Source organism: Onychomys torridus, chromosome 8 (assembly GCF_903995425.1).
Source record: "Onychomys torridus chromosome 8, mOncTor1.1, whole genome shotgun sequence".
Taxonomy (NCBI): domain Eukaryota; kingdom Metazoa; phylum Chordata; class Mammalia; order Rodentia; family Cricetidae; genus Onychomys; species Onychomys torridus.
Genome location: NC_050450.1, coordinates 109,247,336 through 109,269,337, shown reverse-complemented (window position 1 = coordinate 109,269,337; position 22,002 = coordinate 109,247,336). Strand labels below are relative to the sequence as shown.

The 22,002-nt window shown below is 44.7% G+C and overlaps 1 protein-coding gene across 2 annotated transcripts in view; it reads right to left on the bottom strand.

Moving 5' to 3' along the window:
• Positions 1–14,657, bottom strand: part of Foxk2 (forkhead box K2) — a 52,127-nt gene extending 37,470 nt beyond the window's left edge. For both annotated transcript variants that reach the window (XM_036195949.1, XM_036195950.1), the window contains exon 1: positions 14,124–14,657. In XM_036195949.1, coding sequence (XP_036051842.1) covers positions 14,124–14,515 — 392 coding nt within the window. In that variant the 5' untranslated portion in view covers positions 14,516–14,657. The remainder of the gene's footprint in view (positions 1–14,123) is intronic.
• Positions 14,658–22,002: the final 7,345 nt, after the last annotated feature.

Genomic DNA, 22,002 nt, shown 5'->3' with positions numbered 1-22,002 from the left:
GTGTGGGGGAGTGCTAGGAACCAAACCAGGTCCTCTGTAAGAGCAGTCAGTGCTCTTAACTGCTGAGCCATCTCTGCATGCCCCAAAAGTAAAGTTTTAAAAGCTTACATTTGATGGTGGCAAAGGCCTTTAATTTCAACATTCAGGTGGCAGAGGCAGGCTGATCTCCAAGTTAGAGGCCGGCCTTGTCTGGAGAGCGAGTCCCAAGACAGCCAGGGTTACACACAGAAACTCTGTCTCAAAGACAAAAATAAAATAAAAAGCCTATATCAAGGGCCAGTGAGATGGCTCAACAAGTGAAGGCACTGGCTGCCAAGCCTGCCAACCTGAATCCTATCTCTGGAACTCACACAGTAGAGAGAACCAACTGTGTGTATGTCCTCTGATCTACATACAGCATTGTGTATATACCCATACATTCCTTTATTTTAGTCTACATTGAACAATTCACTAGCAAACACCTGAGTCCCACTAAGTCTTTTGACATAGCAGAGGTCACAGGTTATAACTCCAGGAAGAGAACTTGAAGAAGAGTCATCCAGATCCACAAAACACATACTCAGGACCTGAAAGGTTATTTAGGCTATGCTCCAATAGGAAAGTGGGCACAGTAGACAAAGACTCATTAAAAAGCCAGGATGGAGTTGGGGATTTAGCTCAGTGGTAGAGCGCTTGCATAACAAGCGCAAGGCCTTGGGTTCGATCCTCAGCTCAAGAATAAAATAAAATAAAATAAAAATAAAAAGCCAGGATGGAGGCTGGAGAGATAGCTTAGCAGTTAAAAGGACTGGCTGCTCTTCCTGAGGACCTGGGTTCAAATTCCCAGCACCCATATGGCAGCTCACCACTGTCTGTAACTCCAGCTCCAGGAGTTCCAACACATTCACACAGATACACATGCAGGCAAAACACCAACGCACAGCTAATCTTTAAGCCACATATTTCTGCACCAAACTCAGATGGCCATGAAAATGACCCCTCTAACAGTTTAGAAATGGCAAAACAGCATTTTTACAACTCTTCTGTCTCTAACAAACCTGAGTTTTGCTACTGCAGCTGTGTCTCAGAATCTTGGGTAGCTATCACTTAGTTTAGGTTAGGTGTACCTAACCAGTCCACCTTCCCTCCAGTAAACTAGGGTGGCAGAAGTAAAACAAAAAATAAAACAAAACAGCTGGGCAGTGGTGGTGCACTCCTTCAATCCCAGCACTTAGGAGGCAGAGGCAAGTGCATCTCTGTGAGTTCGAGGCCAGTCTGATCTACAGAGCTTGTCCAGGACAGCCAGAACTGCGTGAAACCCTGTCTCAAAAAAGCAAAGCAAAACAAAACACAAAACAAACCCCAATCAGTGTTGACCCAACCCTCATTAACCATAAATGTGTCCAAGAAGACTATGTCAAACTCAAGTCAACTGGACAGAAGCACAAATGTCTAGTGGAAGAACTATGTAAGTACCACTACCTTGGAACAGAGCTTCTGTGCCAATCAGAGTGTTATATTCTGAAAATCTGGCTAGTGGTCGCACACAGGGCCTAGACTTAGACCCTCTCAGGCTCCTTCTCCAGGGTTAGAAAAGGCATGCTTTGTTGAAAGCAGTCAGGGTTCTAGCTGGGTAACACCAACACAGAAACCCTGGAGTTTGGAATTTTAGGTTTTTTCAGAACTACAATTTTTTTTTCCAAGCTACTGTGGAACCACCTTTTGAGGCTTCACTATAAACATTACAAATGTTTAATTCAATTTTGACCCTGGAGTCTTTTCAGATTTTCTACAAAGAAAATCCTCCCCCGCCCCCCCCCCCCCCCAAAAAAAAAGATTCAGCAGGTTCTCATTCAGTCTGCTTAGAATCATTAACAAAGGACTCATCTCCAGGACTCAATTTTCAGCTCTAGAACTAAGGTCCTTCCCTCTACCACAAGGCCACCTCAAGTGTCAGACAGAAATGAGAAGACCTAAGAGCCCAGAGCACCTTTTGTTATGGGCAGAAGTCAGACACTATTGTGAGGGCAAAACTGAGATGTCGCTCATAAGTTATAGGCTATCCATCTTTAAAGAGAACTATGGTCTCAAAGGAGTTTGCAGTAAAGCGAGTATGTCCCTAAAATGAGTCCACAGTCATTTTGACTATGTGAATGGAGTCACTCTGAAAATACAATGGAATGGTTATGAAAGTCAGTTTAGAAGTAAATTTTATTTTATTTCATTCTTTCTTGCTGGCTAGTTAACATGGGTGAACTGTGCTAGGACAGATAGTACAATAATTTGGGGTAATTTATGCAAATGAAGACTTCTAAGCTGTTTTTCTTTTTACATTCATTTTCTATACTATTTTTGGATATGAAGAATCTTCTGCTAGTTTAATGCATGTAATTTTTAAGAAATATCCGGGATCTGAACATAGATCAGTGACATCAATAACATGTTCACCGTTTTAATTCACCCAAGAAATACCAACAGGTCTCAGGAAATCTAGTCTCTGAGATAAAACTCATTAAAGAGAATATTGGGAGCCAGGCATCATGATGCATGTCTTTATACCCAATAATAGGAAGCAGAGGCCTAAAGATCTCTGAGTCGGAGGTTAGCATGGTCTATACACAGAGTTACAGGCCAGCCAAGAATACATAGTGAGACCCTATCTCAAAAGAGGAGGGGAGGGAAGGGCAGGCAGAGGGGGTAGAGGGAGAGAGAGAGAGAAAAATGAATGAATGAATACTGGAGAGTATGAGCAGTTGTTATAATTAGGGTGGAAAATTAAGATTTTATGGAGTCTTAGTTAGGGTTACTATTGCTGTGGTGAAACACCATGAACAAAACAATTTGGGGAGGAAAACAGTTTATTTGGCTTATGCTTCCATACCACACTTCATCATCACAGGAAGTTGGGACAGGAACTCAAGCAGAGCAGAAACCTGGAGGCCATGGAGGACTTACTGACTTGCTCCCCATGGCTCACTCAGCCTGCTTTCTTAAAGAACCCAGGACCACCAGCCCAAGGATGTCCCTCCACCACAATGGGCTGGGCCCTCCCCAACTAATCACTAATTAAGAAAATGCCCTACAGGCTTGCCTACAGCCTGAGCATATAGAGTCATTTTCTAAATTGCGATCTCTTCCTCTAAGATGGCATAAAAACTATGCAGTACATATGACTTCCAAAAATTGGAGTTGAAAGGAAAAAAAATTGAGGCACTGGGAAGTTAGCTCAGGAAAAGATCTGCTGCCCAAGCACGATGGCCTGAGTCTGACCCACTAGAACCCATGTAAAAAGCCAGATGTAATGGCAAGCACTTTTAATTCCAGCACTAGGGAGGCATAGAGGGTACCAGTGAGAGGTCCTGTCTAAAACCCAACTGCAGCATCTGAGCAACAATGCCCGAGGGTGACCTCCAGCCTCCATGTGCATGCACATACACCCACACACAAAGGAAATACTGGTGTTCTCATCTGCAGTAGAAATGTGTGTGTTAGTTTCACAAAACAAAGTAATAGTGCTGGGAAGGTGGCTCTGTGGGTAAAACTTGCCTTGTAAGCATATAGGTCTGAGGGCAGATGTCCAGAACTCTCATAAAAACCAGATGTGATTTGTAATACAACCTCAAGGTGGGAGGCAGACAGTAGACTCTTCAGGAGCTTTTAGGCCAACTAATCTACCTTATATGGCAGCAAAACAAGAAACCCAGTCTCAAGGTAAAAGGCAAGGACAGACACCTAAGGTTATTCTGACCTCCACACATGTACCATGACACACATTAACTCCCCACAAATCATACACATGTATTTTTTTTAATCTGCCAAGGGAAAAAAAGGATGTCTCAGGGTTGGGGATTTAGCTCAGTGGTAGAGCGCTTGCCTAGCAAGGCCCTGGGTTCGATCCTCAGCTAAAAAAAACAAAAAACAAAAAACAAGGATGACTCAGTGATAAATGCATTTGCCTTAAGCCCTCAGGGAGCGCGCACACACACACACACACACACACACAAATATTTTGAAAAGCCTAACAAAACTCACCATTTGAAAGACTAAGAATGGCCGGGCAGTGGTGGCGCACACCTTTAATCCCAGCACTCGGGAGGTAGAGGCAGGTGGATCTCTGTGAGTTGAAGTCAGCCTGGTCTACAAAGCTAGTCCAGGACAGGCTCCAAAGCTACAGAGAAACCCTGTCTCAAAAAGAAAGACTAAGAGTGGTATAAAACTGTCATTCTTAACACCTGGGACTGTCACCTTGTAGGGGTCTGTCCTAAGTACTGTGGGATTAACATCTCTGGCCTTAAGTCTCTGGGAACCAATATACCAAACATGTCCACATTGCCTAATGTCTTGAGAAGAGAGACATTGGAACCATTTCTTTTATGTATTTATTTAATATGTCTTCCCCGCCCCCTCCCCAGCTGAGGATCGAACCCAGGGCCTTGTGCTCTACCACTGAGCTAAATCCCCAACCCCTATTTATTTATTATGTATACAGTGTTCTGCCTGCATGCCAGATCTCATTACAGATGGTTGTGAGCCACCATGTGGTTGCTGGGAATTGAACTCGGGACCTCTAGAATAGCAGCCAGTGCTCTTAACCACTGAGCCATCTCTCCAGCCTGGAACCACTTCTTGTACTACTATAGCTTTCACTGTATAAGGAAGGCATATAAGCTTTGTCAAATGGTCAACTGGAGCAAAAAGCACATACTGTCTAAAGAATTCCTGGAATCCTCTTCAAAGTAGCTACAATGTAGAAAGCCCACACATACTCCAAATGCATGTGGAGGGAAAGTAGTACCTCTCAATTAAGCTGAGATCTCAGGAATAATCCTTACACCTTCCTGTTCCACCACTCCTGGGATAAGAGAGGTAACAACTTGATAAGCTGCTAGACACTTGCTTTGAATGACAGAATGGCAACGTGTACTAGTGTGCCAGATTGTCGTCTGCTTTAATCAAATTAGTAAATTAAAAAGACTCATTTCTAAGTAGGACCAGAAGCATGAAAGCTGACTTAAACATATTGTCATTATTTAAGATGTTATAAATTGCTTTGAGAAACAAACATAAGCAGGGCTGGAGAGACGGCTCAGTAGTTAAAAGACTGGCTGCTCTTCCAGAGGACCTGGGTTCAACTCCCAGCACCCACATGGCCACTCACAGCCATCTGTAACTTCAGTTCCAGGGCATGCAACACCCTTACACAGACACACACACAGGCAAAACACCAATGACATAAAATAAAAAAGAAAATTTTAAAATTAAAAAAAAAATCAAACATAAGCCAGGTGGTGGTGGAACACACTTTTAATCGCAGCACTTGGCATTTGGGAGGCAGAGGCAGGAGGATCTCTGTGAGGTCCAAGGCCAGCCTGGTTACGAGTGAGTCCTAATAAGACAACCAGGACTACACAGAGAAACCCTGTCTTGAAAAACAAAAACAAAACAAACAAAAAAGAATATTATCCAAAATACTAATTGTTTTCCTTAGAAATTAACTTGTTTTAGAAACCCTCTTTCTCTTTCTTGTTTAAAAATAAAACAAGTCTTTCACAAAACAAAAATAGTTGCATTTTCACAATGGAGAAATTTGTTACTTACTACAGCATCCTCTCCTGGAATATTTCCAATAGAGCACAAAGCTGTCCTGTGCTTCTGCAACTGGGTATCCAGAGCGACCTTCTAAAACATGGGGAGGAGAGCAGATGAGGGAGCCACATCCAGCTAGAATCTCATCCTATGATATCAGCACCTGAACATGTTTGCTTAAGAGTAGCATATTAAGCCAGGCGGTGGTGGTGCATGCCTGTAATCCCGGCACTCAGGAAGCAGAGGCAGGTGGATGGATCTCTGTGAGTTTGAGGCCAGCCTGGTCTACAAAGTGAGTTCCAGGACAGCCTCCAAAGCTACAGAGAAACCCTGTCTCCAAAAAACAAACAAACAAACAAACGAAGAGTAGCATGTCAAACCAGCAAATACCGACTGATTCCAGGCAGCTATGCTGTGCCATTTCTAGGGATGGCACATCTTTTGGGATTTGGTACTGACTCTGGAAGACTAGCAGGGGAAAAGCTGTGTAAGAAGAGGAATTAGAACTCAAGACGATAAAGACAGCAGATCACAAAGTGCTGTGGAGAGCAAGGAAGCCCTCTTGCCTCTCTAACTAGGCAACACAAGAGGCTACTGCCAGGCTGTTCTTAAGAAGTGTGTTACTAACCACTTCCAGGGTACCTTAAGCTGCTGTGCCACCTGGAAGGCAACAGAAGACTTTCAAAGCTTATAAAGCTCCACTTCAAATGCCCATTTCTCCCAGAAAAAGGTATGTCCTAGGTCTCATATATAAATATATGAATTTAAAAAATATAAATAAAAAGCAATTTAGAGACTGACAGAAACCAAGAGGGACAATCACAGCATCAACTTTCCATACTCCAGACTCTGATGGGATCCCATAAGAAGAATGAGTGCTGACTCTCCACCTACTGTGAAACAGAAGGTGGTTCACAAGTCAAAATGGAGAAAGCAGCACCTTACACTGGAAACTGAAGAACACCCAGGCACTAAATGAAGGGGAAAGAAACCAGGGACTTAGCCCCCAAGCCAGTAAGAGACAAAAAAAGAGAACCCTCATTTTATCCTTATGGGAAGAGTCCACAGGATCCAAAGGTTACATACAGATCTAAAGATAATGACAGCTCTATGACCATCCTACTATCTCCCACTTCCTTTGCACTTCCAACCTCCAACAAACCAATCCCAGAATTAAGATATCCCCATTCACCCTGGAGAGCAATAGTGGGCCTCCTCGACAATGGTCATCCTGGAAGATTGTCTGGCATCAGGGTGGGAGCCCTGAAACAGGATTCCTCCACTGGCAGTCCCACATCTATCTACTTCCTGCCATTGTCCCAGGGGCCCCAACCTCTAAGGAAGCAGTGGTCAGACTCTTATGACCATTCCCATCCTCTATGAGGACAATCAGAACCAGGCAAGATGGCACATGTCTGTAATCCCAGCATTCAAGAGGTAGATCTAGAAGAAACACCACAAATTCAAAGCCAACCTGAGCTACAGAGACTTGTAGCTCAAAAAACAAAACAACTGACCAAAAAGACAAGTAGAAACTGCTGTTTTATCTCTGAAGAATGGAACAATGCAATTTCAAAGTTAATAGCTCCTTTCTCCCCCTAACAGGAAAGTAAATTGTAAAATTAAATGAAAATTAAAAGCTTAAAAAGAAAAACAGGATCAGGAGGTGATTGCACATGCCTTTAGTTCCAGAACTCAAAAGGCTGAGGCAGGAGGATCTCTGAGTTTGAGGCCAGCCTGGTCTGCAGAGCTAGTTCCAGGACAACCAGGGCTACAGAAGGAAGAAAGTCAGACAGACAGACAGAGATGGGCTGGAGAGATGAATCAGCAGTTAAGAGTACTGGTTGCTCTTCCAAAGGACCTAGACTCAATTCCTAGCACCCACACAATAGTTCAAACTCCAGTCCCTGGGAATTCAATGCCCCTTTTCTAGCCTCTGTGGGCATGAGGCAGTCATGTGGTGTACATACACATATGTACGCAAAACACCCTATACATGAAAAATAAGGTTTAAAAAGAAAAGAGAAAAACAGTACCAAAGGTATAAGGCTAATGAGCAAGCAGGCCTTATGCTACACACAAACCAGTCCTCCATTTTCCTTCTCACTGGATCCTTGGTGCTGCAAGATGAAAGATGGGGTAGACAGAGCAGAAGGCTGCCAGGGACAAGATGGTGCTCAGCTGTGTACTAGCACCTCATGGCCCTCAGGACCAGGTTCCAAGCACCATGCTAAGGATCATGATGGATAAAACAAATGTGGCCTCAGATGTCCTGCAGAGACACAAACATGGTACAACTGTGCTGTGATGTAGACACTTATCCCCATCATGAAGGAGGGACTAGAACCCAGCAAGGCTGAGTGGCAGGCTGAAATGCAGCTACTGTTTATTAAGAAATCTATCTCTGCTGTCAGCAGGAGGTATGCAAATAACTATCCTAAGTAACAAACAAGACACAAGCTTGTTTCTCAAAACATGTCAAAAGCTGGCTGGGGCCCAGGAGTGGTAGTACACGCCTTTAATCCCAGTGCTTGGGAGCAGAGGCAGGTGGATCTCTGTGAGTTCCAGGCCAGCCTGGTCTACAAAGGGAGTTCCAGGAAAGCTAGGACTGTTATACAGAGAAACCTTGTTTCTGGGAAAGGGAAAAAACAAAAAACAAAAAACAAAAAACCCTGGCTGGTCATGGTGGCACAGAGCTTTAATTCCAGCACTCGGGAGACAGAGCCAGGAAGATCTGTGAGTTCAAGACCAACCTAGTTTACCAAGTGAGTTCCAGGATAGCCAGCAGCCAAGGCTATGTAAAGAGACCCTGTTTCAAAGTTCAAAATTGATGGCTCAGCAGGAAAAGGCAATTGACATCAAGTCTATTGACCTGAGTTCCATCTCCAGAACCCACATGGTAGGAGGGACTTCCACAAGTTGTCTTGACTGCTTGTGCTCTGGACAAGGACACACACACACAGAGAGATGAATGTTTCTTTTAAAATCTGGGCCAGGAAAAAAATAGATAGACAGATAGATAAATAAATAAATAAATAAATAAATAAATAAATAAATAAATGTTTTTTGAAAGGGGGGAAGTGGGCTGGAGAGATGGGTTAGCAGTTAAGAGCACTGACTGCTCTTCCAGAGGTCCTGAGTTCAATTCCTATCAACTACAATCAATTACATGGTGGCTCACAACCATCTATAGTGAGATCTGATGCCCTTTTCTGGCATAAAGGCATGTGTGCAGATGGAGCACTCATTTATAAAATAAATAAATAAACCTAAAAAAGAGAGAGAGAGAGAGAGAGAGAGAGAGAGAGAGAGAGAAAGGAAGGAAGAAAGAAAGAAAGAAAGAAAGAAAGAAAGAAAGAAAGAAAGAAAGAAAGAAAGAGCTGGGCCAGACTGGGCTGTGGTGGCACATCTTTAATCTCAGCACTCAGGTGGCAGAGGCAGGTTGCCATTGTAGCAAACTAAGTACTACATCAAAATAAGCAACTTTTAAAAATCTGTTCTTTAAAATATATGTAAGTATATGGATGTCGGATCCTTCAGAGTTGGAGTTAAGGTGGCTTCAAACTGACATGGGCACTGGGAACCAAACGTGGATCTTCTCTAAGAGCAGTAAATTCTCTTAACCACTGAACTATCATTCTAGCCCCACCCCATCCCCCAAATAAGCAAAAAAAAAATTTTTTTTTTTTTTTTTTTGAGACAGGATCTTTCTACATTGTCCTGGAACTCACTTTGTAGACCAGGCTGGCCCTGAATTTAGAGATCCACCTGCCTCTGCCTCCAAGTGTGGGGATTAAAGGCTTGGTCCACCACCTCCTGGCTACCCACTGATTTCTTAAAACTTTAGTCTTAGGCACTGGGCAGCAAAAGGACCCTGTCTTCTAAGGACTTTCTTCACTGACTGTACTATTGTTATGATGAAATACCATAACCAAGGCAACTTAGGGAAGAAAAAGTTTATTTTGGCATATTCTTATCTAAAGGGATAAAAACCCATTATAGGAAGGCATAGTAGCAGGCAGCTAAGAGATCAGATCCTGAACCACTAGCTTGAAACAGAAAAACAAAACTAGGAGATTTGTATTTGAAAAGCCTATCCTCAGCTGGGCATGGTGGCACACGCCTTTAATCCCAGCACTCTAGAGGCAGAGGCGGCCATATCTTGAGTTCAAGGCCAGCCTGGTCTTCAAACTAATTTCCAAGACAGCCAGAGCTAAAAAGGGAAACCCTGTCTCGAAGAAGAAGGGGAAAAAAAAAAAAAAAAAAGCCTAGCCTCAGTGACATATCCCTGCAGGGCATTCTTCTTAAATCTTCCCAAACAGTTCCCAACTGGGGGCCACATATTCAAATATCTGAGCCTGTGGGGGGACAGGACAGACACTAAAGTGGAAGCACTGTCCCACCAGGTCCAGACAAACCCACACTCGGGCTGCTGCATATCTTTCCCCCTAGGTCACATCCAGCTTGGATTCCATCTACTCTAGTGCCAGGTTATAGGCTCACTCAAAGTGGGAGGCTACCTCCACCTGCCATCTCAGGAGCTCCCACAGATCCTAGTCCAGAGCACCAGTGCGTCCAGTGAGTCACAGGGTCTCAAAATGAAAACGTCACATTTCCCTTATATATGGTCTTGCATATTTGCATACATGACTGAAAAGCAAGGTCTTCAGAATCACATGGGGTTCTGTTTTCAGAAAAACACATGTCCCTGTTGTTGTCAAGCATACTGAGTCCCAAGTACCCATCCACAGTGGGCACAGGGCTCCCCAATCACTGCAGAGACACCTGCACTATCCAAACCAGTTACTAAAGATATTCACCAAAGCCAAGATAGTCCTTTACAAATATGTATGCCAAATACACACAGAATATACTATTTCAAAGAAATCAATCACACTTTAAACCTAAACTATTGTACTTCATTATTCTTCCAAATTATCTTTGAATTTTGTTTTATTAGGCAGGGTGGCACTTATAGCCCTGGTTAGCCTGGAACTCAGAGGTTCTTCTGCCTCTTCCTCCCAAGTGTTGGGTAGCATGCACTAAGATGCCAGGGCACCTCTCTGAATTTTTAAAGTAAACTACAAAATGCAAACATATAAAAGTTGGAATAAGAATAAAAATCATGGTGGTTTAAATAAGAGATCAACCATGGACTGCTTTTCCCCAGTGTACTGTGCTTTTCAACAGGAAAACCAAACAAACATTAAGAATATTTCCAAGCAGAGTCAGTCATAGTAGTTCATAGATCCTGGCACTCAGGGTTGGTAGAGGCCAGGCGGTGGTGGCGCACACCTTTAATCCCAGCACTTGGGAGGCAGAGGCAGGCAGAGCTCTGAGTTCGAGACCAGCCTGGTCTACAGAGTTCCAGGACAGCCAGGGCTACTCAGAGAAACCATGTGTAGAAAAACAAAGAAAAAGAAAAAGGCTGGGTTGGATGACTCACTAGGAGTTCAAGGCCAGCCTAACACCATAATAAATTCCAAGTCTGCCTAGCCTATAGAGGAAGAACATGTCTGAAAACAAAATAAAACAAGTATTTACACCAGGTGTAGTAGTGCACTGTGCAATCCAAGTCCTAGATGGCAACAGGAAGATTTCCAGGGCAAGGTCACCTTGGTCTCCAATCAGACTGTCTCAAAAATATAAAAATAAAAAATATTTCAGCCTCAGCATAATTATTCTTGTACACACATGCACGTACGTGTATTTGTTTAAATTTAAAATTAATTTGGGCGGTTAGTCTTGGCACAGTGGTTAAGAGCACTGGCTATTCTTTCAAAGGACCCAGGTTCAATTCTCAGGACAAACATGGCAGCTTAAAACTGTGTAACTCCAGCTCCAGGGAATCCAAAGCCCTCTTCTGGCCTGTGAAGGCACCAGGCACACATGTGGTACACAGACATACATTTGCAGGTAAAACATCTATACACATGAAATAAAAATAAAATTTAAAAAAAGATTTAAAAAATAAGTTGGGGCTGGAGAGATGGTTCATCAGTTAAGAACATGTACTGCTCCTTCAGAAGACCTGAGTTTAGTTCCCAGCACCTCTGTCAGATGGTTTGTGGCGATATTTTATTTGTACTGAAATGTGATTTTATTTGTATATTAATAAAGTTGCCTTGGGGTCAGAACAAGCCTTAGCAGAAGCTGGGCGGTGGTGGTGCACGCCTTTAATCCCAGCATCTGGGAGGCAGAGCTAGACGATCTCTGTGTGTTCAAGGATACAGGCAGCATGGAGACACATGCCTTTAATCTCAATACCAACCATAGAAGACCTGGAGGTCTGTACAGACAGGCAGTGATGAGGAGTCATGTGGCTGGGAAAATGAAAAAGCACAACAGAAAGTCTATATAAAAGACAGGACACAGGAAGTAGGTCTCTTGCAGAGAGGAAAGACAGAGCAGCAGTGAAGGGTTAAGGTTTTCAGCTCTCAGCTATTGCTCTGACCGCTTGGCTTTTAACTCTGCAATTGGCTCTGTGTTTCTTATTTAACAAGACGATTACATCTACAATGGTTCATAACCACCTTTAACTCCAGCTACAGAGGATCCTCTGATGCTTCTGAGGACACCTACCCTCACATACCAACACACAGACACATAAGTTTTTTTTAATCTAGAATTTTTAAATTTAATTTGAAATAAAAAAAAAAAAAAAAAACAATAAAAAAGAACTTGTAGGCCAGCAAGATGGCTCACTGGTAAGGGCCCATGCTGCCACACTTGATAATCTGAGTCTGATACCCAGGACCACACAGTTGAGAGACCTGACTGGGGAAACTGTTGTCCTCTGGCCTCCGTGTGTGCTGTGGCAGATGTAAACAAGGCACACACATAAACAAATGTGATTTTACTTATTTATTTATTTGTAGACAGAGTCTCTATTAGCCCTGGCTGTCCTGGTACTCTCTATGTAGACCAGGCTGACCTTGAACTCAGAGATCCACCTGCCTCTTAGCAACAAATGTAATTTAAACTAATTTTATTTTATGTGTATGTGTATTTGCCTGCATGTATGTCTGCTCACTATGTGCATGCCTGGTTATCAGAGCCTTCAGAAGAGGGCATCTGATGCCTAAACTAGAGTTACAAATGGTTGGAGTTATAATCTGGATGCTGCAAATTGAAGCTAGGTCGTGTCTTCAAGAGCAACAAGTGCTCTTAACCTGAGACTGTTAATTTTTTTTAAAAGTAAGTGAACTTTGTAGCCAAGCAGTGGCCTGTGCTAGAACACCCTTTCAAGGCTATAAAATACAGCATACACACATATCAATCAAGTAAAAAGCACAGCTCTTATCAGTATCTCCAAAAACTGAAAGCAGTTAAAAACTTCAGTCTGTGGTAAAAGCTACACTAGCAATGATTGAGAAAGGAATCCCTGGGGAATAATTAGCATTTCCTGGAGAGCAAAGTTGTTTTTCAAGCACAGTAAATGATAACTTTATCCAACCACAGAAGTAAATGAAATTGTTTTGTACCACAACTGACAGTCCCTATGAGGCTCACTTGTCACTGTATGTGACCTTGTAATTTCTTAAAAACCGAACATCTTTTGTTCTGTTTTTCGTTTTATGAGACAGTGTCTCTCCATGCAATCCAAACTGGTTTAGAGTTTACTACAGTCTAACTGAGCCTGGAACTCAAATTTCTACCTAGTGTCTTAGCCCCTAGAGTGCTGGGATTACAGGTTGTAGCCACCACACCTGGCTAAAGATGCTTTTTAAAAAATATTGTGTTGAAGGTATCCAGTTTCCCCAGATTTCTAAGGTTCTGGACAGTTTCTAAATCCTTCATGTTTGGAGTTTTCCATTTTTAGGCTACAAAAATACTGGGAAAAGAATACTGATAGGCTTAAGACAGTACCCTCAAAACTTTTTGGCACTAAAAAACGTGAACAACAACAAAAACTAACAGACATCTATTCTTCATTTAAGATGGGTATTTCAGTTCAGGCCAGTTTTTCTACCACACACAGCTTAAGCTCTCCCTTGGGTGCAAACTCCCCGATGATTATGAACAACTTATGCAAACTCCCAGAAGGCACAGAGCCCATAAAACTTCCACCCACCAACACAGGTGGTGATGGTAGGGAGAGCCGAAGGTTGATGACTGAAATGACGGTCTGTGTCCTGGGAGTCCCATGTCAAACTGGACAAAGGGTTGTGGGGTCGGAATACCAGTGCACGGGATCTGACAGTATGAAGGCAGGCATGGGTGGGCCAGCAGGTTAAATATCTCTGGTGGAGTTTGCGGATGTGGTCCAGTTCTGGTAGTGGGTATTAAACTAGGGTGGGTCCCTAAGTCTAGGTTCTGGCTGTAGGTCTTGGCTATGGATAGTGAATGGGTACTGGTGGTGAGTCTAGCCTTGCTCCTGCATAGCGGTCAGGATCCTTCCCTGATGGTGACCAAAGGTCTGGTTCAGGGTCTGATCCGGCTCGGAGGTAGCTGACGTGGGTCTGAGTCCTGCCTGCTCCCGGGTAGTGGGTCCCTCCCTCCTTACGGGTGGCTAGTGTGGGTCAGGTCCAGGCCGCAGCCCCCGCCCCGCCACTCACACGCGCGGCAGCTGCAGCGGCGGCGCCCCGCGCCGCTGGAACACCCCGTCCACGAACACGCCGTTCTTGCCGAGACAGCGCAGGTAGAAGTCGCCGCCCGCGTCCGGCCGGGGCTGCGCGGGTTCCGGGGAGGCAGCGCTATGGCCGCCACCCGGGGGCGTGAAGATCTCCAGGTGGCGCCGCGAGATGAAGCTCGAATGACCCATGCTCACATCTACCGAGCCCTGCGACGAGTTGCGCCCGATGGTCACCGAACGCTTCTTCATGAGGTACTCGAACTCCCGGCCTTCGAGCCGCGCCACGGCCCAGCCGCCCGGCGGGGATCCGCCGCCCCCGGCCCCGCCGCCCGCGGGAGGGGCGCCCGCGCCCGAGAGCGCCGCCGCGGCCGCCATCGCCTGCGAGGCCCGGCCGATCCGCGCGGGCGCCCTAGCGGGCCGAGGCCCGGGCGCGGTCGTGGGCCGCGCGAGCCGAGCACGGTCGCCTAGACCGCCGGCCGGCGAGGAGAGCTGCGAGGGCGGGAGCTCGCACGGCCGCGCGCCGGGCCCTACGACGGACGGGCACGCTGGCCAATAGGCACGGCGCACGCAGTGGGGCTACCAAGCCCGGCCAATGGTGAGCTGCGCCGCCGAGCGCCCGCACGTCCGGCGGCGTCGCGCGACGCAGGTTGGCCGCGGCGTCGCGGAAAACCCGGGACGGATAAGGAGCTGGCGTGGGGCCGCGCGCGTTCGGGGGATGAGCTGGGGGTCCAAGGTCACGACGGGCGCGGGTGCGCCCCGAGTGCGGGTGGCCACTCTTTTACTCCACCCTCGGCTGCGTAGAGCCACGCACGCTGCTCGGGAACCCGCCGAATTGACTGGCGTGCCACCGCTCACGGCTGTACTTCAAAACTACCCTAGTATACTATTTCTGCACTCGGTAATTCATACCAATGACTGCAGAAATCTTAGCATTTTGCCAGTTCGTGTGTGTGAGACCCCATCTTTCCCATTAAACAAGAAACCACTACGGGGGCACGTGAGAACAGCAGGGCCGTGCCGATTGAGCAGGCTGTGAGGGGCTCATGAAGCCAGTGCCAATACAGAGGTGAAGCTTAGGCCCCAGTGTCTTTTCCAGAACCGAAGGGCAGTCGGTGCACCTGCTTTGGCTCTGCTGAGGGAGGCACGTGGTCATGAAGAACGTCACACCAATATGGTGGCCCCAAGGTGCAGGCGATGGGATGCAGTGTTCTCTGAGGCACAAAAGGAGTTCAGGTCAGGGATAGTGTAGTGGAAAGGTTGAGAACAGGCTGGACTTAATCTGCACAGGATAAAACCGACATTCTCGGCAAGAGCTTCTAGAGGCCCCAGAACATTTTGCATTTTAATTCATTCTCTGTGTCTTTCGATGAATGTAATGGAAATCAACGTCTCTATAACATTTACACATCTTATTTGACATATATGTCTGTAATTACAGTGTAAATTCCTAAAGGTTCAAACTGCTTTGTACTATAAATATGGAGGAAGATAATTCATTATTCATTTAGGGATTATAGATGATGTAGAGATAACCATGGGAATGATAACTAGGTAAGAGTCTAGAGATAAAACACAGTCAAAGGAAAAGGCATAGTCAAGAGCAAGAAATGATTTGCCATCACTGTTGACACCGTTTTAAGGTTTTGCAGCATGCTTCAAACATCTATCTGTAACAGGGCTAAATCTCTTTCCACTCTCCACCAATTTTTGTCCAATAACTTTTCACAGGACCCTGGCTATTACTGGCATATAAAATAAACATGCAACCAATTATGTTGCTTTGTTTGGCTTTTGTGGTTGGTTTTGGTACTTTTTGTGGGGAGAGAAAGACAGAGTCTTATTCTATAGCCCTACTTACTATGTAGGCCAGGATCACCTAGAACCCAGGGATCCACCCATTTCTACTTCCCAAGTGTCAGGATTAAAGGCATATTCCACTATATCTGGCCAAATCAAACACTTATAATAATTCATAGATATTTATTTTCAGGCAATTATTCAATGTAAATATGAGTTTATATTTTATTAGATTAAAACAAATCTGCATACTAATAGGATGCATGTGCTTGTCTATTTATGTGTATGTATTGTATAAGAGTGAATGCTTCCCAGTGCGGACGTGTGGACACAGGGACTGATGTCAGGATGTCTTCTTCTATGGCTTTTCTCCCTTGTCTTTTTGAGACAAGATCTCTCAATGAACTTGGAGTTCACCATTTTGGCAAGGCTGGCTGACCAGTGAGTTCCCAGGATCTGCCTGCATGTACTTATTCCTGTGCCCCACTCCCTCCTGTGCCCCATTCCCACCCAGCTGAATATTGGATCCTGCAGGACATAGAACATCCTTGATGATTTTCAGAGTTAATCCGTATGCTTTGTTTGTTGGAGATAGGGTGTCACTATGTAGCCCTGACTGGCTTGGAATTCAGTCACCTTTTTCTGCACCCCAAGTACTGAGATTTAATGTATACTCCAGCAAATTTTGATTTTCTGATTATCACTACTAAGAACACTGCTACAAAATGGCAGAAGTATTTTTTTGTTTGTTTGTTTGGTTGGTTTTTCGAGACAGGGTTTCTCTGTGTAGCTTTGCACCTTTCCTGGAACTCGCTCAGTAGGCCAGGCTGGCCTCGAACTCACAAAGATCCGCCTGGCTCTGCCTCCCAAGTGCTGGGATTAAAGGCATGCGCCACCACTGCCTGGCAATGTTTAAGATCAATTCAATAGTTGGAAATACTTTCTCCAAAAACAAATGTAAAACAAAATTCCTGATACCTATTTGAGGGGTTAAAATTGACTGACATAAAGACCAGGCAATGATGTGAAGCAACTGAGAAATTTGTGAGACACTATGGGAGCTGGTTGGCTTCCTTTTCTTCCTTTCAAACTACTTTTTTGAAACAAGGTATCATGTACCCCAGGCTGTCCAAAGACACTGTTTGAGGATGACCTTGAACTTCTGGTTCTAACTCCACCTCCCAAAACCTGGGATAAAAAGCACTTATTGTGCCTGTTTATGTGGTGCTCAGGATGGACCTAGGACATTATGCATGCTAGGCAAGGAAAATACCTTTTTAAAATAAACTTCACAGATGAATAATATCATTCCAAATTGAATTTTAAAAATAGTCTAGGTTTTGCCTTCCTTTTTTTTTTTTTTTTTTTTTTAGCCGAGGATTGAACCCAGGGCCTTGCGCTTGCTGGGTAAGCACTCTACCACTAAGCTAAATCCCCAGCCTTCCTTTTTGTTTTTTTAAGACAGTGTTTCTGTGTCACCCTGGCTGTCCTGGAACTCGCTCTGTCAACCAGGCTGGCCTCAAACTGAGAGATTTATCTGCCTCTGCCTCCTGAGTGCTTAGATTAAAGGAATGCATTATCACTGCCCAGTTTATTTCTTGTTTGTTTATGAGATAGTCTCACTGTGTAGCCCTGGCAGGACTGGAACTTGCTATGTGGACCAAGTTAGCCTGGAACCACAAAGATCCACTTGCCTCTGCCTCCAGTGCTGGTATTAAAGGTTTAAGATTTTTTTTATTGGTGTGCCAGGTACATTACAGAGGACAGAAGAGGATATCAGATCCTCTGGAGCCACAGTTAAAAAGTGGTTAAGTCACCAGGCATTGGTGGTGCATGCCTTTAATCGGGGCAATCAGGAGGCAGAGGCAGGTGGATCTCTGTGAGTTTGAGGCCAGCCTGATCTACAAAGCAAGTTCCAGGAAAAGCTCCAAAGCTACACAGAGAAACCCTGTTTCAAAAAGGCTAAAAATAATTAAATAAGAGTGGTTAAGTCACCTGATGTGGGTCCTGGGAACCAAACTTGGGTCCTCTAAAAAAGCAGCATTACCTGCTGAGCAATCTCTCCAACCACCGCTATTCCTAAATTTACTGTCAGGGTTTGAAAGAGAATGTTACTGGGCATGGTGGCTCATGCCTGTAGCCCCAGCACTTAGGGGATGATAGACGCAGGAGAATCAGTTCAAAGCAAGCCTTCACTAAATATGACTGTATCTCAAAGCAAAACAGGAGAGAGGGAGTTGGAGGGAAGGAAATGGGGTGGTGGAGGGAGATGGGAATGTGGCTGGGCATAGTGGTACATGCCTGTCTCAAAAACACAGAAGGTGGAAGAAAAGAAGCAGGAAGGAAGGCTGAAGGAAAGGGGATTTGGGGATTTTTTTGTTTTGTTTTGTTTTTTGAGATAGCATCTCTACTATTTAGTTCTAGCTAGTCTGAGACTATGTAGACTAGAACAGCCTCCAACTCAGAGATCCAGCCACCTTTACCTTATAAATGCTGTGATCAAAGGTGTATGCCCCATATCTGGATGAAAAGGCATGATTCTGAGACTTCCTCTATAAAAATTTCTCCAGCAGTGATGTGAGCCTGTAGTCACATCTACTTGGTTGGCTGAGTGGATCTCTTGAGCCAGAATTCAAGGCCAACCTGGCACCAGGTTGTTTCAGGGGGTTGGAGGTGTAGTGAAAGGAAAGGAGAAAGGGAAAGGGGAGAGGAAGAAAGAGAAAAAGCAGAGAGGGAGGCAGGAAAAGAAGAGAGAAACAGAGCTGGGGGACATAGCTCAGCTATCAGAGCCTGCTTAGTATAGTCCAGACTCTGGACTCAGCCCCAACACTATACACAGGGTACGGTAGTGTGAATCTATAATCCTAGCACTTGGGAAGTAGAGGCATGAAGATCAAAATGAAAACCTCAAGGCCAGCCCAGGCTACAAGGTGAGCTCAAAGCTAGCTTGGGTGACTTAGTGAGACCTTGTCTCAAAATAGAGTATAAGAGAAGGCTTTTGTGTGTATTAGAGATGTAGCTCAGTGGTAGCTTTTGCCTAGCACATGATATACCTGAGTTCCATTCCCAGCACTAGACAGACAGACAGATAGAAACACACACACACACACACACACACACACACACACACACACACACACACACACTTACACACTTAAGCAAGACTGACCCAGGGATCTAGAAAGATGGCTCAGCAGTTAGCTCTTGCTGTTCTTCCAAAGGACCAAAAGTTTAATTCCCACCTTACAAGTGCCTGTTAACTCCATCTCCAGGACATCCAACACCCTCTTCTGACCTCTGTGGATACCCATACACACCTGACTTTCACTCACATAGACACACATACACACACATAAATAAAAGTCATAATAAATCTTTTAAAAACTGCATTCAGTTTACATCCATTTCAACTTAGTATTTACAAGACACATTCTCAGGTAATACTGTGCTTCATGAAAGGTGAGATGTGAGGCATTTTCTCTGCCATAATGGACTGCACCCTTTCAAATAGTAAGCCAAAGTAAATTCTTCAGGCAATTTCCAATCTGTAGATGCAGAAGGGAACCCACATGTAGTACGCCACGTGCATTACCCTTACAGCTAGCTGTACCACTCAGATGAGTGCTGCACCCACTCAGCACCTGCAACTCAGCTGCCAGCTGCAATGCCAACTTCTGTGGTTGGCTCACTTGAAATGCACCTGGTAAGCCCAAGTGTCAACCAGTGAGTAGGGCACATACTGAGTCAAATCTTGTAGCAATCCCAAGTGTACATTACAAGGAAGAATGCAGTGAATCTTTGCCCCCCAATTTCTCCTTTTGTGGTTTTAGAGATGAACTCGGTGCCCAGGTTCAACAGGCACACATTCTGCTCCTGAACTATGGCCCCCACCCTGACAGAACCATTTCTAAATTTCCTGTAAAAGAAACCCAATTTGTTGTTTTTGTGACAGAATTCCATCGTGTATAAGCATGGTTATCCACAGTGGCGTAAACCAATACATCTCAGGCCAGGTAGGAAACAAACTAAGAAATTGGTCCTCTGCCAAGCTAGACCATAGGCACTGTAAAAGAGAGTACTGGCTAAATAAGAATCTGGGATTGTGTTGTCTTCTCGTGTTAGATCCAGTCACTCATCAGGAGACACTGTCTACTCTGACTACAGTTGTCATGCTGCTTTAACCAGGTCTTGTCTGTCAAAGCCTTGCTCACTTTGTGCTTAAACTGTTTTTGTTTTTGTTTTGGGTTTTTTCAAGACAGGGTTTCTTTGTGTAGCCCTGGCTGTCCTGGAACATGCTCTTTAGACCAGGCTGGCCTTGAACTTAAGAGATTCACCTGCCTTTGCCTTCCAAATGCTGAGGTCACAGGCATGTGCCACCACCACCCTGTTCATGCTTCCACTGTGATGGATGAACAGAAAGACACTTGCAGTCTTGAAAAGCTCACAGGGCCATAACCTAGCATCAGCAAAACAGAAGGCCCTACATCTCATATCTTAGCACCTAGCCTCAGCTGCTGTCATGAATAGTGCCATGAAGTTTTTAGGAAGTCAATCCCTTTCTACATTGACTCTCAGTGCCCTGAGCCTGCTGGGCATCCTCCTGACCTATCAGGAAGGGACTAGAAACAAGGTAATATCATTCAGGCTAGGGTATGGTAAGGGGGGCAAATTGCAGGGTGTAGTCTAGGATAGGCAGAACAGCATCTGGGTCCTTCAACTCTACATTCAGACCCTGTTGCATTGTTTATTTCAAAATCAGTTACTTTGGGGGATAGACACCAAGGCATATGGACTGAAAGCAAAAAATAGTAATTTACAACAGTGGTTCTCAACTTTCCTAATGCTGCAACCCTTTAATACAGTTCCTCATGTTGTCCTGACCCCCAACCATAAAATTCTTTCCATTGGTACTTCATAACTGTAATATTGCTACTATTATGAATCATAATGTTCATATCTGATGCTCAGGATATCTGATATGCAACCCCTATGGGAGAGTTAAGACCCACAGGTTAAAAACTGCTGGTTTACAACATACCCAGCTATGCTCTTAGACAGACTCACGGGAGTAATAAAACATAAACCAAAGCTGACAACACTGAGGAGTCAAGGTAATCACATACATGAGCAAAATTCAAGTGCTTTAAAAAAAAACCACCTCTGCTTCTTCAGGCATTATCTCCTGGATGAACTCTAGTATGTGGCACATGATTGTGTAGATTTTGTCATTGGGCAGCTATTTCTGTGTGTGGATACACCAGTTCCCTTTCTAAGGCATGTTCACAGCAGCAGTAGTGAGGGCTGAAGGGATGATGCCACAGAGCAGTTTGCTTTGTGGAGCTGAGGGGGCAAGCCAGGCCCATTTGTATGAAAAGACAGCCTTGCCGGGTGGTGGCGGCGCATGCCTGTAATCCCAGCACTCGGGAGGCAGAGCCAGGTGAATCTCTGTGAGTTCGAGGCCAGCCTGGTCTACCAAGTGAGTTCCAGGAAAGGCGCAAAGCTACACAGAGAAACCCTGTCTAAAAAAACCAAACCAACCCCCCCCCCAAAAAAAAAAAAAAAAAAAAAAGACAGTCTTGTTTATGCCAAAAGGCTCTGGGGAGGAGTTTAGAGGAGGCTGGACATTAGAAAGCAGTTTCATCCATTCCAGGGTTCATGGAACCTCAGCTCTATCTTCCTGCCCCATGAAGGTAACTGATGAGCTGGACCTCCTTAGAACCCCAAAACCTAAGTGGGCTATCCTCTTAATTTTCCACTCTACTCATTTATTTTTAAATATACATTGGATCAAATCAGGTCCTCATATATGCTAAGTTAGTGTTCCACTCCGTGGATAGCTGAAACTCTTCATCCACCTTTCCCCTGCTGTGAGATGAGTTCAATGCAAAGCTGAATGCACAGGTCAAGTAGAACCTGACTCACCCACCAATGATTCAGCTTGCCAAGAGTTGTAGTAGCTGCTGACCTTTGGTGACTACGAAGAGCATGGCTCACTGTTACTACAACTTAAAATTAGTAGAATTTTCTTTAAAATTACTTTTTGGGGGGTGGCACAAATGCTACCA